Here is an 18,205-nt window from a genome sequence, read left to right as displayed (position 1 = left end):
TGCATCCACAAGGGAGACCCAGAGGAAGCTCCTGGCTCCTGGCTTCAGATCAGTGCAGTTCCTGCCCTTGTGGCCAACTGGGGAGTGAACCAGCGGATGGAAAGGATGGAAGATTCTCTCTCTCTCTCTCTCTTTCTCTCTCTCTCTCTCTCTCTCTCTGCCTCTCCTTCTCTCTGTGTGTAACTCTGACTTTCAAATAAATAAATCTTTTAAATCTTTTTAAAAAATGAAAATTGTGGGGCTTATGCTGTGGCATAGCAGGTAAAACCACCACTTGTGGTGCTGGCATCTCATATGGGCCCTGGTTTGAGTCCTGGCTGCTCCACTTCCAATCCAGCTCTCTGTTATGGCTTGGGAAAGCAGTGGAAGATGGCCCAAGTCCTTGGACCCCTGCACTCACATGAGAGACTCAGAGGGAGCTCTGGCTTCTGGTTTTAGATTGGCACAGCTCCGGCCATTACAGCCAACTGGGGAGTGAACCAGCACTTGGAAGACCTTTCTCACTCTCACCGCCTCTCCTTATCCCTCTGTGTTACTCTGATTTTCAAATAAATAAATATATCTTTTTAAAAAATGAAAATAGCACAAACTAAGTTTGGATAGCACAATAGATGGGTCCATATTTTTTTTCCTTTATGGTAAAACTGGAAGGAGAATCTTGATTAAAATGCTCAATTAAAACAGTCCCTGTGGGCAGGCATTGTGACACAGAAGATGAAGCCACTGCTTGGTATGCTGGCATCCATACTGGAGTTCCTAAGATCATGTCCTGTCTCTATTTCCAATTCAGCTTCCTATTAATGTGCGTGGGACACAGTAGATGATGGCCCTAGTTCTTGGGTTACTGCCACCCACATGGGAAACCCAAATGAAGTTCCTGGCTCCTAACTTCAGCTTCAGCCTGCCCTGGCTGTTACAGGCATTTGGGGAGTGAAACAGCAGATAGAAGATCTCTTCCTCTCTCTCTCTTTCTCCATCTCTGTCTCTCCCACCCTATCTCACTCTGCTTTACAAATAAATAAATAAGTCTTGAAGAAAAAATAATCCCAGATAAAAATAAGGCTGTGTCAAATAGTCATTAATAGAAGAGAAATGCCAATGCAAAAAGAAACATTAGATTTATTAGCTAATTTTTCTTGTCTTTCGTTACTTAAATCAAACATGCAAGTAGATATTAGAAAAAAAAATCACAAAGGATGGATAAAGGAGCAAAATATGTTGGGAAATTTTTCTAAATTAATAAAAGAAACAGTAATTTTTCATAAAATTTTATGAAAAATTTTATCAACAACATATTCAGAACCCAAATCTCTACTTTCCTTTCTAGATAATTATGAGTGACTGTAACATTTCCCTCCCATTTGTTTAAAAAAATGTTTTCCCTCTAGCACAACTGAGAGGTAATTGAAATTTATCTATAATCTACTCTGTTTTCTGCTTCTCTCTACCTCCCTTCAGACCCTCTTCCAATTCTCCTCCCCTAGGCTGAGGAGAGCTCAGTACTTTTATCATCTTCTAAATTACCCTGCTCAGAAGCGAAAAGTAATTTGATAAATTCCTTCATATTAAGGTACTATGAAATTAATTATCTACTGATCTCAGGAGTATTTGCATTTTAAAGGGAAATCACAGTGAAGGAATAATGCCTGGCCATTATCCATTACTAATGAATTACAGAGTTTCAGGCATCTGTGGGAAGATGCTTAAAAGTAATGGAAAAAAAAACTTGCAGAATATTCTCACATCATACAATGAACATATGATCTTGGATATTTACTCATCTGATGGTTATGAGATGCAGATAAATTATACGGCCAAAGGCAATCACTATATCCTCATGTGTTAGATGACAGCTAATCACATCTTGGAAGGTCTTATTAGTATTTATTAAATAAATGTCCATTACATTTCCAGTAAAAACCTGAAGGGCCTATTCCTTTAGAAAAATTAGACTAAAAACCTGTATCTTGTGCTGTCTTTCATCATCCCCAAAACCCTTTGATTTAACTTTGACAGAAAAGCGGTATTTATCTTTTTTTGTATTTTTTATATATTTTTTAATTTATTTGACAGGTAGAGTTAGAGACAGTGAGAGAGAGAGACAGAGAGAAAGGTCTTCCTTCTGATGGTTCACTCCCCAAATGGCCGCAATGGCCGGCACTGCATCGATCTGAAGCCAGGAGCCAGGTGCTTTTTCCTGGCCTCCCATGCAGGTGTAGGGCCCAAGCACTTGGGCCATCCTCCACTGCTTTCCCGGGCCACAGCAGAGAGCTGGACTGGAAGAGGAGCAACCGGGACTAGAACCCGGTGCCCATATGGGATGCTGCCCCTGCAGGCGGAGTATTAACCAAGTGAGCCACGGTGCTGGCCCCAGGGGTGTTTATCAAACATTTAACTTATTCGTGGGCATCTCCCTAGCACTTAAGTAGGACTACCTGAATGGATTTAGCCAATGAAATGGAAGCAGAAATGATGTGTCCCTTCTACACAGAGGCAACTAAATGTTCATGCATGATTTTGCAAATTCTCTGTTCTTTACTGAGGAAGTTGTGAGGTCCAAGTTGTATGGGTACAATATGAAGGACTGTCCATAAGCTAGGGATTCTGAAATTGGGTCACTGGCATTGTAAGGTTATTTGTAGCTACAAAACAGTACAGTTGATCTACACCAAAAAACTAATGCACCTGCATTATGGTATTTGTCATATTACCTTCCAGCTATTTTCTTACATATCTGCTACCCAATTTAACTATTTATTCTGCACTCACTTTTTGTAGTTTGATGTTAAACAGTGCAGGGAGGAGAAGCCATATTAATAAGAGAATATATTTAGGTTAAATTTAGACTATACATTTAAAACAGTTATAGATGGTGACAGAATATAATTTAATTTAATGCATCTACTGAACAATAAAATTCTATGTAGTGCTCTGTGCTATGGTCAACATAGAAATAACTTGGTAGTATTATCAATTATGCTATTAATGATTACAAATAAGATAGCATTAGTAACATTAGCTCTAGTTTTAATTGCTTAAATAAATGTATTAATTGCATACTTTATAATAATTTGTTCTGGTCTAAAAACATCAATAAATAATGCAGCAAATATCCAGAGGTCTGTGTCTCTGTGTCTAGAACATATTTCAAAGTAAAATGATATCCATCTATTAAATTGCCAAATCGTAAAGCATGAAGGCAAACACTAAGGCACTCTGGTCAAAGACTTTATGAGAAATTTTCTTGCACATACATACAGATTGGGTCAAGTTAATTTTCATCTTCATTAGCAGTTTTTTTTTATATCAACCACCCACCCTACCCATCTATTGTGATGTTACAATAAATGTAGAAGTTTAAACCTGTACCAGAAAATATATCTCCACTCATAATCATATTTCTAAGAATATCCAATCCCCCCCCCAAATCAACTCTTTATGTCATTAGCATTATTACTTATTTAATAGTGGTCAAGAACATGATTCACTGTATAAAACAGAAATCTTCATCTCTTCCTTCAAAGAAAGGGATAGAGGGAAACAAGGAAATAATAGAGGAAACAAGGGGGAAAAAAAAGCAAAGAGATTTTTGACTCTCATGAATAAGAGACGACACTTGATGGCCACTCCAGCGAATTATGCAATAACAGCAATTAATTTAGCTGGCCATTTTTTTTCTTAGTTCTTATATATTTTCTATCTATTTTTTATTTATTAATATTGAAATGAATACAGTTCAGCACTATCTGCTAATTGTATTCAAATAGCATATAAGTGACCCTTTGGAATCATCATCAAACATGTTAAAAGGAGACCTAACCAAGATGAATAGAGTATTTGATAAAAGTTAGCTTAGTCTATAATTCTTCTACTCCTTATCTGATGGCAGAAAATAGCACTAACAACAGATAAGATTGTTTTAAGATCATCATAATCGGGGGTGCTTATTTCCTGATGAAAAGGGCAAGTGCTGTTTGTACACTTTTTCCAGTGGGTATCTGCTTTTGTTACCTGGCCTTTTAAAAATAAATCATTAGAGATGCCATTGAACTCATTAGCAAATTCTCTTCAGGTCTCAAAATCCACATTTTCCAAGTTGGAAACTCCTATACACATCCATTTTCCAAGCACTTCAACCCTTTGCCTTTTTAAATCAATAAGCCATATTGACAAAATTTTAATTATTCCCTGAATGTGTACACCTGTTTCGATTTTCCTTATTTTCCTATAGAGAACAAAATTAACCAACTGGCTTCATAGTTTACTTTGCTCAACTCTATTTGAACTTCAGCTTTTTCCTCTAAGACAAGAATAGGATCTTACATATTAACGATTTGCAAATAGAAACTTTTAAAAAATCAAAGAATGAAATGAAACACCCAGCTCTGTTAATAATTATGCAAATATTAAAATGGTTGTGAACTTGACTTGCAAAAGCTTTTTTTTTCTTATTTCAGGCAAACTCATCCATGTTGCAATGAAAACAGCACTTCATGATTATAATGATGCATGAAAAGCATAGCAATCATCCAGTGTTATCTAAATATGTCTGATTCTCAATGTTCCTTCATGCAAATAATAAAACTACCATTTTTTGAATTCCCAAGGAATCGTCATCTATTCAGTCTGCTAGGAAGTCAAGTATTTAATTATCTTTCTACCCTACAATTTCAACAAAGTTATAAACTGTATAGGGGGAAAACTTGGGGGAGGGGAGGGGATTCCAGCCAATTTAACTTATTATTTGATATTTACAATCCACTACTCTCAAAATTTTATTTTCCTAGGATAACTGCAATGCAATAAAGGTAGGGCACGCTACAAAAGAAAAACAGGTGGATAAATACCCTCCAAATCCAGCCAGAAGAGAATTCCTTTCATGTTAGCCTACTTGTGAGGAAACAGATTAGAGCCACATTTTATGAACTCTGTCTAAACTAATAAAACTTAGAAGGCATGTGGCATACCCAGCTAGAGAATGTAAGTTGAAGAATAAAATAAACCTAAGAGTAACAACTTTTGGGTTAATAGATACACATGGAATAAATTTCTGCAAAATGAGCCATTCCAAAAGACATATATTTGTGTGTGTGTGTTGTATACACACATTCACAATGTAAATAGAGATTAAATTGAGCTCTAAAATGCATAAACATACCAGCAGAAAGTAATAATTGTGCAATATTATAATAAACTCAGAACTTGCTATTTTTCTTCTTTAAATCTATTGGCCACCATAATATTTGCCTTTTTCCAAAAAACTAAATGGCAAAATGAAAAGAAAAAAGTACATGAGATGACTCCAATTCTATGATTCTTTAATTTTAAATCCTGGAACACCATGACAATTCAGAAAATATTTGAGGTACACAACAAAATAGGCTACATAATTTACTAGGATCCTTAGACTTTCGTTAGATATTTTGGAAATGGTTTACTGCTTCTTTGTGGACAAGATTGATTTCCAAACCATAAAGGCTAAAAAAGAATCAGTAATTTGGAACATGAAAGTACTTACAACTGATCGGATGTTGTTTTCTTTCACCAGCTTCAGAGATGATTTATAGCAATTTGCAAGGTCTTCCTTGTGGGAACCATTAATATGCCCTCTGGCTATTGGTCCTACAGTATGGATGACATCTGTAAGTTAAAAAAGAAGGAAAAATAGGATAAGCAAGACATTTTTCACTTTTCACATAATTGGTGCTGTATTTATTTTAGGTATTTGTGTTGGAGTCTGGAGACAAGCAAGTTAAGAAATATTGATGATATAAATGTTTCCCTGCTAAAAGATTTTGTATAGCACAGCCTCCTAATGCAGGCAATTTCCCAGGAAGGTGGTAATTGTGAAAAAGAATTCCCTACCAGCGAATTGCTCCATCATTATTGGTCAGATCTAACTCAGACAGATTATAGTTATAATATGTGCATAATGGGCACCCTGGAAAAAGACAAATCCTTGGTGGGAAATAAACCCAGAAATAATTGCCTGCACAAGATGAGCATCTGGATTGACATGGGAAAGAAGAACTGATGCTAGACATGACTTTATTTATAAATAAAACAAGTTTCAAGCATTGTGCATAATAAAGAAGAACATGTTTCTGAAAAAAATGTCAAGAGAATTTATAACAATCAGTAATAACTCTAAGAGGGATGATTTCAAAATATTTCTGCCAATTTTAATGTGCACATTAAAAATCCTCTCTTACATGACGAATGTTAAAAGTAACAGTTCATCCCCATGTTAATAAGTTGACAGCTAATTAGCTACTTTCTATGTATTAAAATTTCTCATCTCTATTTATGTTGAAAAACACACAATTTTGTTTTTTTGTATATAAAACCAATCATGGTGTGCTCTTTTATTCTTTGCACATATATAAACCTTTGAATTCCGAAACAGCAAAATAAGACTGTCCTCATTTTAAAGTCAACAAAAATTAGAAGAAACAACCCAAATTTTAATCCAAATGACTTGAAAATGCCTTTAACTTTTGCTTCCCAGTCTTATCTCTGGGTTGGATTAATTTCCATTTTATTAATGTAAGTTATAACAACTCAACTTTGATCATGATAAATTCAACCAAATATCATTGAAATATCATAATAAAATTAAATCATTTGCTTTGACTAATCAGTACTACTTAATTTCAACTACAATAACAAAAAATAAGAGTATTTTACAAAAAAAAATGGCACAGTTTAAAATTGCACATGAAATTTAATAACAGCAAATACATCACTAAAGGAAGTCTTTGTTGATTGCCTGTTAAATGTTGACACTACTATTTGATATTTGAGAAAAGTCCTCAAAGCATTGGTTTCAATGATTAATTCTCATACAGCATTTAAACCCTTGTCAGACCATATTTAAGACAAATATGTTTGATCAAAAGAGGCATAAATCCATTTCTAGTGTGTTCATGCACATTTTACTCCACAATTAAGTCCAGCTTTCAAGTAAGAACTGATACAATATAGAAGTAGAGGATAAAGGGAGGGCATGACTCAATCTGGTTAAGTCAATCCAGTTACCTTAGGATAAGGACTTCCTCGGGTATTTAGTGTGCTACAATGAGTGTCGAGTTTCCAGGAGAGGTATACAAGGGCTCACAGCATTTCCTAACTACACTTGACTGTTAAAAACCTGTGTTTATCAGAGTACCTCATGGGACTAAGTTTCCATAAATCAGTCTTTGGGAAATGTTCAGGACAATTCTGGCACCCTCATTCCCACTGTGGAAGGAGTAGTCTGTGTTTTTTTCTCTTTCTCCCATTCCTTCTGTATTCCTTAACATATAGAGAAGCAACAGGGCATGATCATGGTTCCCCTAGTTTGTGAATGAAGAAAATCAACAAAAAGTGCCTTTATCTGTGGTCATAAAAGATGGGCCTACTTGAGATAAGCAAAGAGAAAGCTATAAGGCATCAATAGAAAGAATGGGTGGGAATAAAAGAACAGGAAATAATGACATAATTTTTAAAAATTTTCTTTGCTTTTTTTTAGCCATCATCTACATACCTTAAAAGGAATTTATGAAAAATTATTTCTTGCACTTATTCATTTCTTCATTTCACTTTGAGGTCTGGGGATAAACAGCCAATAACTGAGACTCCTCCACATCAAATATTGATCTCTGCATCTTAGGCTCTATATTAAATTTTCAGCATTCAAGATCAAGTGTTATTATTGAGCAATGTGATGACCTTTCAAATCTTCAAAGCTGGAGGTGAATCAATACGAAGCTTGAAAGGAAATTTCCCTCACTACTTTAATTGTGTATAGTACTTACGAGTAACTACCCTACATTGAGCTCTTTTCTGTTCTAAAATTCAGACAGGAGACCTGACTTCTAAATACTGTTCCACCCCTGAGAAATCAAGGGCTCCAGATGAAGCAATCACTTCATTGGTCACCACCAAAATCCTTATGTATAAACCAAATCAGCTACTGGATGATCCTGTGGTCTTTTTTGTGCTGTGTGGCATCATTAATATTTAACTTTATAGTGGAGATGGCTGGAGTACAGAATGACATTGTCTGGGCAATTGAAGGAGGCTTCAAACATGTTTTAGTGACTCACAAACTTTGAATAAAAAGATTTTTTTCATTATCATAGATTAGTTTTTCACAATAGTAGTTTCAAAATCCATTGATTAAGAAAATGTTTTAGACAAGCATCTATCATAATTTCAATTATGTTTCCTATTAATTTACATTTTGCTAAGCACAATAGCTTCTTTTTTTTTTTGCACAATAGCTTCTTCATAGTGGACATCTGAGTATACATGTGAAGTGTATTCTTGCAAACTCCATGGAAATGCTTTATCTTGCAAATGGGGTTTTTCATGGGGCATGTAAAAATCAGGGCAGATAACATAAATAGGAGTGTTACATGCAATGCCTGGTACATAAAAAGGTTGAAGAAATGGTAGCTATTATTATTAACAACACTGGCATAAGCAGCAACCACAGTATACAAGGGATCTTTGGCACAAAGAAAGCAATGATAGCCAGTTATTGCTTCTGTTGCCTTTAATTGCCAGGAACTGGATCAGCATCATAACTTCCTGAAACCAGTAAAAGTGATATTATTTCCAGGGTGCAGTACCACATTCAAAAGAGGAAAAGTGCCACCATGCTTTGAAATCTCTTCTTCCACTACTCAGAAAAGCCAAGAAAACAGCAACACAATCTGTATATTTAATCAACATTTCAGATGCAACTCTTGAAGAGGTATGGAAAATGCGATGGTAGGGTCTTTTGTTCTTCATCAGATCACAGTGGGGTAAGACAAATGGCAGACATGTTTTTGCACATCTATTTATGAAGTGAATCAGTGGATAAGTCAGCTCTTTTGTTTTGAAGCTCTAGCACCACCTTGCACTCCTGCATCTGTGTTTATCAAGGGAAATTAGTCTGAACTCCTCAGAAACAGAGGAGGGGATAGAAGGTTTTATCCAGAGGGGCACAGGGGAGAGGAGAGAGTTCACTTTCATTTCCAAAAATGTAAGTTGAAAAATGTGTGATTGGAATGCCAAATAAATATTGAAAGCTGCAGAATTATTTACAAAGATTCAATCAGACTTATCATCAGCAAAACAAATATGGCAAAACCATTCTGAGAAAACATTAGCATAATGAATTTTAAAACAAATGAGAGAGCACATATAGGTTCCTCTCATCGTTTTTCCATTTGAGAAGTGACTGTGCTACATTCAGTTAATGAACAGTCAGACCAAGTGTAGAATCAATTACATGTTGCTTTCATTCACTCCACTCTTGTATTCATAAGCATAATCGGTCCATCTAACAGACTGCATAATGATGCCATGTCCTGTCAATCATATTCATATTGCATGAATTTTAAGGAGAAGACCAATGCATGGAATTAAATTGATTTTCTTTTCTGGAGAGACAACTGCAAAACCAAGCACTAAAGGTACTATTTGCAAATCTTATTGGCCAATTTATATGATAAGCACCACTGATCTATGACCTGAAACAGAATACTTGAAGTTCAGTTAACAGGAAATTGAATTACCACCTGATAGCATTACAAAGTAAATGCTGCCTTTTCTTTGCATATAGGTCAATGTTTTCATACACATTTTTAAAGCTTGTTTTTATTGTATTTCAAGAAACAATTGTCCATAATATGTTCTTTTTCCATCTGCAGCAGACATCTGTTACAATGCACTTCAGATATCACCCTGCAGCATGTTTCTAAGTTTGGTTATTCTCTCATACACGTCTTCAGCTGCATGACGGATTTCTTCCTGTATCCAGGAATACTATAGCCATCCAATTATTTGCAGGGATTTGAGATAAATTAGCATTTACAATGTTAGTTTCTAATCCAGTTTCCTTGGGGTCTGTGAGTTGACCCTTAATTTTTCTCCCCCACAAAGAACTTTTTGGTTTACCCCTTTGAGAACCCCTGGTTCTCTAAATAACACATCTATGTCTAAGATTAAATATACAACAGCTAAATAACACTTAGCATTTTGAAACCGATAAAGGCACACAAAAAGTATTGTTAAAGTTTGAATGCAATACATGCAGTTCAGTTTGAAGATGGATCCCATTTTTAGATGAGGATGCGAAAATGTTGCCATGTTTTAGATATTGTGTGCTGACAATGCTTTGTGTAATATTTATTAACGTCAAAATTGTGAAGTTCTAAGCTCAATTTTTGAAATATTATCTGATCAATTTCTACCAAAATGCCTTCTTCTTTATTAAAAAAAAAAAGGAAGGGGCAAAGCTTATTATGAGCTTTATTTTTTTTGAAATCAGCTCTCTTTTCTGCCAAAGATCTCTTTACGATTGACTTTGTTGATGTGACTGTGTCCTGTTTCAAACTGGACCCTTATATGTATTCATTTTTAATAACACAGATTGAAATTCATGTAAAGGGGATATCCTGTGGTCAGCCATTTATAGAGTCTGAGATTCCATAGGGTATTGGGGCATCTGCATCACAATAGTGTTATTTCCAACAGAGAGGGGTCTCAGAGGGACTGTGGGAAGCAGAATTATCCATAAAATTCCATCATTTTAGAATGAACTCAAAGAGAAAGAGAACACATCCCAGAAGGAAGTGAGTCAAATGCATGGTATTTCTACCCCTTCAATAGCAGGGGTGAAAGGAGGTGGCGGTCCAAATAGACAATATGACTTTTTCAAGGAAGATGATAATAAGATCTTTGTTCTGGTTGAAGAGATGGCTACAATTTGCAGCCTTTTCACAGAGATGCAAAACCAGTGCTTTATTAAGATGTGAGGGTTTGGAAAATAGGCTTTAAAAATTCTATGTAATGGGTGAAAATGAATGAATGTTAGTCCTCACTGCAAGGGTAATTCTACAAACGCAAACTCCTGGCTGGGCTGAAGTGTGCAGAGAGGTCAGTGCGAGGACACAGGCTGGTGTTGTGATTGCATGTGTGTGTTTGCCATCAGCCTTCCTTTACAGCTCCCTCCTCACCACAAGATTGGAACCATTCACTCAATCATTAACTCTCTTATTTAATAAATATTTAATGAGAATTCACAATACCACAGGTACATAGGGCATTTGTTTCATTTACTGTCAGTAAACATGTCTTGTGTTTTTCTAATTCCAGAACTTTCCTGATATCTAGAGAGCTCCTCTCCCATTCCATTTATTCAATCTGAAAACTCTATGAGGGGCTGGTGCTATGGCGTAGCTGGTGAAACAGCTGCCTGTAGTGTCAGCATCCCATATGGGCTCCCATTCAAGTCCCATCCCAGCTGCTCCACTTCCAATCCAGCTCTCTGCTATGGCCTGGGAAAGCAGTAGGAAATGGCCCAAGTCCTTGGGCCCCTGTACCTGCCTGGGAGACCCAAAAGAAGCTCCTGGCTCCTGATTTCGGATCAGCACAGCCCCAACCATTGTGGCCAATTGAGGAGTGAACCAGTGGATGGAAGACCTCTCTCTCTCTCCCTCTGCCTCTCCTCTCTCTGTGTAACTCTGACTTTCAAATACGTAAATACATCTTAAAAATAAATAAATAAATAAAAACCTCTATGAGACCCAAAGAGAATTTAGCTTCCTTGAAAATGGGATCCATGAACCCTATCACATAGATGAATTTTGGACTGATTCCTCCTCTTTCTCTTTTGTTTTCCAAGATCTCTTGTGCTTGACCATTAATACGACGTCTTTAAACACTAATGTTTCTGGAAGTTTCCATAGGTCAGAATGCTCCAATAATATTGTGCCAGAAGAGGCGAGGCATTTCATATCATTGAATGCAATCAAACATGACTATATTTGCTGGAGATTCTTTTTTCTGAAATGTTCTGATTCTTCAGTTCCTGGCGTCCTGTATTGACTATGCATCCACCACAGGAGACATGACAAATCCATGTCTGTGCCTCTTCCAAAGCCAAGAATCCTATGGGAACAGTTGTTTAATGGATAATTAGTGAGTTTGTGGATGATTAAATAAAAGTTGGCCCAATATAATCAACGTAATCAGAGATGATATACTAGATTAGAGAAAACAATGAGGGTGAATAGATAGTCTAGACCAGACAAGCAATGGAATCTAGTTATACTGGTTTAGATCATTCAACATAACTTTTTATAGAACTAAGAAGTGTTGTTTTTTTTTTTCCGCAGATTCACCAGAACCTAATCAAAGACTTCTAACAACTGCACTCAGATGATTAAAAAAAAGTCCGACACTATTACACTTCTTTACAAAAAGCTATGAAATTCTTTGTCAAAAGAAAAAAAAAGTGTGCTGAATCCTTTGCCTTTTTTTGCAAGAGATAATTGAATAAGTGCATTTTCTAAATGTGTCATTCCCCTCATCTGCATACAGTTTATTTTAGAATGAAGCTGCTTTGTTTTAGAGACTGGTTTTGGCTCTCATACCACAAAATGGAACACAGCAGACATTCTTCATATCTTCTCAAAGAATTAATGAGATCATTCATCATATTTCTTTAAAAAGTGGCATGCGATATAGAGAAACTACCTCTCCATTAAAATAAAGCAAATTTGATTTCTCTCAAAGATCAGCCATTCATAAGAGAACACTGGACTATATGTATCCTAGACGTTTAGACCCATACTCTAATTTGTGTCTGTTTTCATGGTGTATACCTCCAAACTAGGCATTTCACTTTCTTAAGGAATATTTATATTTAGAAGATGCAAATTAGCAGGACAATATAATTTGAAGAATTAGATTAGCCAAAATTCTAACAGAAAGAATATGCGGAAATTTCTATGCTGTGAAGTTGCATTATTCATGAATTCAACTTATACAAATTCAATCTAGGAACAAGGCATGGGCAGTACTGATGTTAGAGCATTTAAATAATAAAGGCAATGTCATTAAATGTTTCCACAATGGCCTTTTGCTTCATCAGGAGCAGGTTGGCTTGCTATATTGCTGGACACTAGGTCTGTCTACATTCCTACCTACCTTTCAGAAATAATAAGCTCATGGTTAACTAGAGCCGGTTTCAAACTTTTTAGTTACATTGTGAGAACTACTGTGCTAGATCATCTCTTATGCAGATCTGATAGTTAAATATCATTATTTACTTTTCAAATACAAAATGGACACCATTAACTACTTTATTTGGGTCTGGGGTTTGAAAGAAAAAAACAATGGTCTCTTTCAACTCTATAGGAAATACCAGATGTATTAGACTTGTTACAAAATGCTATTTCTCAAATTTCATTTTCATGTGGGTTAAGGAATATTTAAGAGTAATTTTATTTAAATACAACCATTGCTTTTTGTTCAATCTTCAGAATCTAGAGCGATTTTTCTTCTCTCTTTTTTGAGATAGTTGTCAGGATATTTCTACTCATCAATCTCTTGAGAGTGGAGAAGAATTTCTCAAACAGTTTGCAAAGACTCAGTGAGGAAAGGTAACTTTTATGAGGTCAGTTGTTTCCAGTAGAGAAGAGAAGGTAGAAGTAGCTTTCTAAGCCATAATTCTAGAAGACCTTATGGGTATAGTCAACAGGGACTCTTCAGAATGATGAATTCCCTATGTAAGTCAGGACTTTGGTTTTATTTCCTCATGTATCCTTCTTTACAGAATGATTCAGAAGCTATGAATGTGAAGGCTAACCAACATTAAACCAGAGTGGCAGAACTGAAAGGAGGTGAATAATTCAAAATCTTAAAGGTAAATTGGCAGAATATGATGACTATACTATCATAGGTAGAGAAAGAGTGAGAGTCAAAATTGTCTTCAAAGAACTTGACTCTGGGTGAATGAGGAGATAACAGGAATAGGGAAATAGAATGGTGGTTAGGGTCTGAAGTGTTGTAGTGCTTATTAGACTTTCTAAGAGCCTCTCCTCAACATGAAAATAAAAGGAAGAAATAGGATAAGAATTGGAGAAGGGTTAAAAAAAGAGAAAAAAAGTACAAGCAAATGTAACTTATTTTCCAGTATCAAGACATATTTTCTTTTTTAACTTTTCTCTTTCTTTGCCTATTTTGGGCCTGACAGAATCACTGAGGGGAAGAGAATCTATCAGTGAGCCTTGCAAACATGATTCATTATAAGACTAAGATTCAAAGAGGCCAGCATGTACCTCTGCAAGATTATTTAGTAGGAATCAGTGATGTAAAACCACTCAAAGAAAACCAAAAGATCTTTTCACAGCAATTCAGAGGGCAAGAACTAAATGCTTTCATGGAAGTTTTTAAAGTTAAGTAGTAAGTATCAAGTTTTAAACAAAAGAAATACCTGGAAACAAATAAATAACATCTGATGACTGATTCTCTAGTAATATGCTATTGTGTTGTCCAATGACATTTCTGACTTTTATTAAGAAATAGGATCATGGTTGAGATAATAGGACAATAAATCAAAAGACGCGTTACGCTGGAAGAAATTAATAGAATTAAAGAATGGGAAGATTTGGTATCAGTATGAAATTGATTATGTTATAGAGTAGTATCTAGAGATATCAGAAAAAGGTCATCACTAGGATGTATAATTATAATTAGACAAGATGTATCAGGAAAGAGCAAGGAAACAAGTTTTGATATCTCAATGACATATCCTATTCAATATCTGGGTGAACTTCAGCAGATTACTTTTCCTCGTCTATACAAACAGGATAATATCTACCTGCAACTTTTGTTATGGGGAATAAATTATGTTTTTACGTGTGACAGCACCATCATCCAGTGTTCTTGGAAGGCAGGAGGTATGAACCCAAACTTAATTAATCACCATTAGTACTTATAAATAGTTGCCTTACCAATATGTATCAGTTTGATAATAATATTTTTATTTAGCCATTATTTCATCATTACTTTATTGAAATTCATGACTAAACATATGAACCAATTATGTCAGAATTTACATTTTCTTGGGTTACTTGCTTTCACTGTTTACTGAATTGTTGGTCTTCCTTAAGCTCTTATTTTTAAAAATGTTGTAGTATATCACTGTGTCATTCTTTCAGAAATGCTCTATGGCTAGGAATTTTCTACATTCCTGGATTTTCAAATGTTTTTAGCTTGCTCTCTTTTCTGAATGCTGTATTGTTGATATGTGTAAGGCGTTTTCAAAAAAACTCATGGAAAATAAATTATATAAAACTATACAAGGATTTTTTTTAATTTGTAAAAAGAAAAAAAAACAACTTATGTTTTAATTGTATTATTCCACGACCTTTTTGAAGTACCCTCATACGATGCTAGGTGCAGAATTTCTCTCAGAAGTGTTGATAATGTGTTTCACTTCAATCTACTTCAATCTACTTCACTTCAATCTGTGATAAAAGGACAGTTTGATTTTTATACCTATGTTGGCAAGCTGGATTTTTATTTCCTCTGTACAAGTTTTGGGAACTTTGATTTTTTTATTATTATTTTTAAAAAGATTTATTTCATTTCTTTGAAAGTTAGAGTTACAGAGAGAGAGAGAAAGGGAAGTCAGAGAGAGAGGTCATCCATTCACTGATTCAATCCCCATATGGCTGCAACAGCTGGGGCTGGGCCAGGCCAAAGCCAGGAGCTTGGAGCTTCTTCCAGGTCTCCCTGGTGAGTAGCAGAGACTCAAGGACTTGGGCCATCCTATGCTGTCTTTCCAGGTGCATAGCAGAGCACTGGATAGGAAGTAGAGCAGCCGGGACTTGAACTGGAGCCCGTATAGGATGCCAGTATCACAACACTGGGTTCAGTAAAGTTATTTTTGACCACAAAGTAAAATCTCATTAGATTTAGACTGATTAGTTACTTAGGCATAAGTTTACTCTGCTTGCAAGTGGGAACTTTGAATTCTGAACTTCCAATGTGTCTGTCAATGTTCTTTCAGGACAGGGGCATTATTTTCCCCTTCTAACTATGAAATTGTACTACTCTATCTTTTCCTCCATTCCTTCCAGGACACTTAACAGGTAGGTTTGTATGGATGGGAGAGATCTCCATTTTTTTCTCTTGAATGTTTTCATCTGCTGTACACTTTAGAATATTTCTTACATTTATTCTTCTGAATCAGTAAGTCATCAGCTATTGCCTTTCCATAATGCATCCTATCATCTGAAACTATTGTTCTTGCTTTGATTTCCAAGTATTTTTATGCTCTGGTTGTTCTCTCTCTCTCTTTTGCTGGAATATCTTTTCCTAACTTCTGTATATTTCATACATCATTCATACATCATTCTTTTCTTTACCAAACTTTTTGCTAGATATAAATCTTTTCATTTCCTAGGACAATACTTGGTAACCAACAGCACTTAGTAATTTTAATTCACCTGAAGTACAACTTCATACTTTCTTCTGATACTTTGATATGCAGCCCTGCACATACTTTATGTATTTTCATCAAGTTTTTATTTGTAATGCAAATAATCAATCCTGTGGCAGGGTTTCTCAAATAAGAAAAAAAATTAGTAATGTAAATTCCTCACCAAATTATGCAAATAGATATTTTAACAAGAAATAGACTCCTCATGTTGCTAACAACTAAATTACAGAAATTGCTAAGATCTTCAGAGTTTTTTAATGCTAAAAGATATGATTACATTTTCCAACATAACAATGAATATGTTACCCAGTTGAAAATATCTGTGCACAAAACACATGAGGAGGAAAAGGAGAGGGGAAGAATAGTCAATATTTTCATGACTCAGAACATATCCATTCAAAAAGTTCTAGCTATTTCACCAAGCTTTTTTTTTAGTACTGATGACAGTATTGTTCCAGAGCAGACTTATTTTATAACTCATTTTTATAAATATAACAAACTTCAAATACACATGGATTTGCATGTTTACCAGAAGAGTATAGCTCAATTTTAAATAGTTGTTTTTAGATATCTAATTATTATGCATTAATGAAAGATCCTATTTAAAGACTTAAACTAGAAAGGATATTTATTTTTATCCTAAACTTTAGATTTATATGCCTTGTTACAAACTTAGCTGCCTGGAGATATTTTAAAGCAGAAACACATCAAGCAGCTGGGCCATTTTTCCAAAGCATCTTTGCTGTGCAGTATTTTGAGTGCATAGTAGATAACATCAATAACACAGATAGAATTTTAGCAGATTCTTTAGTTTGTTCTGATGAACCAATAGTTAGGATACCCATAATTCTCTCTAATAAATCACAAGTGTTTGTTTTTGTCATTGCCCTTTAGTAAAGACCCTAAAGAATAATGAAGTCAACCTTTCTAAATGGAATTGTCAGATAATTTTATTGATAGAATAATAAGAAAATTTCCATAAGATTAAAGCAAATTTTATAATTCCTGCCTTTTAATATTAAACAGAAGAAATGTAATCATAATGAAGACACAAATGCAATCAATTTCTAGAATTTCATGATGACTAATTTGGCCCTTTTCCACATGTATCCTTTGGGCCCATGATTCTAGCATGGGCTAGGAATCCACGGAGTTGGAGTCCTCACTCAGTTCTTCGCTCACAGATTCTAAGTGACCTGTACTTCTGCTATGATAGAACAAGACTCATCCGTCCCAAGATGCAGCTGGTTTTATTTTCGTCTTCTGATAAAACTTGGCTTTCTGACATGATTCCAGTGAAAGCTTATGGGCCCACTAGAAGTACAGCCACTCTCACAAACTACTTACTTCTCCATACATTTTCTGCTTCCTTCTTTACAACATGCTTTTTCCAAGTTGTAAAACTGCCTTAACTCAAGGCATAAGATTAAAATCAGATGAATCCACACTGCATTTCATAACATACCCTAGTTCCACCCACGTTAAGTCACTGGTCTTCCTTCTCCGTGATGGATTTGGCTGTCCTGTGTTTCAACTTCCCAGAATGAATTCAATCTGAGTTAGACCTCTTGACTGGAAAAGAAAAAGCCTCTGAAGATAATTCCTCGGTGAGAAGACTTCCCTTTAGATCTTGCTAAGGGATTTCCATAATCAGCAAAGGAAAAAAAAAAGTCCCTCCTTCTAACTGAGTAAATTAATGTACATAGAATGAGGTAGATACTCTACACTGAGTAAATTAGTTCAAGGGGCAAGAAACAACCATGTCTTTTAACAACCAGAGTACCTGCTATCCTAAGGATAACAACTTGAAGACCTCAAAAAAGAACTCAGGCTGCTCTCTAAAGAACTTCTCCTTAAACTTCCCTACACCAGAGTAACCAGGTGTCCCATTAAGTAGGTCTCCAGGTCTATTAAGTAGGCACCACTGCCCTAGTCCAA

General features: G+C 35.4%; 1 protein-coding gene across 6 annotated transcripts in view; it reads right to left on the bottom strand.

Annotated features, from left to right (window-relative positions):
- Positions 1 to 18,205, bottom strand: part of MACROD2 (mono-ADP ribosylhydrolase 2) — a 2,173,823-nt gene that overhangs the window by 860,134 nt on the left and 1,295,484 nt on the right. For all 6 annotated transcript variants that reach the window (XM_051846213.2, XM_051846214.2, XM_008256366.4 and 3 more), the window contains one exon: positions 5,519 to 5,640. In XM_051846213.2, the coding sequence (XP_051702173.1) occupies positions 5,519 to 5,640 (122 nt within the window). The remainder of the gene's footprint in view (positions 1 to 5,518; positions 5,641 to 18,205) is intronic.

This window comes from Oryctolagus cuniculus, chromosome 11 (genome assembly GCF_964237555.1).
Source record: "Oryctolagus cuniculus chromosome 11, mOryCun1.1, whole genome shotgun sequence".
NCBI classification, from domain to species: Eukaryota; Metazoa; Chordata; class Mammalia; order Lagomorpha; family Leporidae; genus Oryctolagus; species Oryctolagus cuniculus.
Note: the sequence above shows the minus strand (reverse complement) of the source record. Positions and strands in the feature narration are given on the sequence as shown.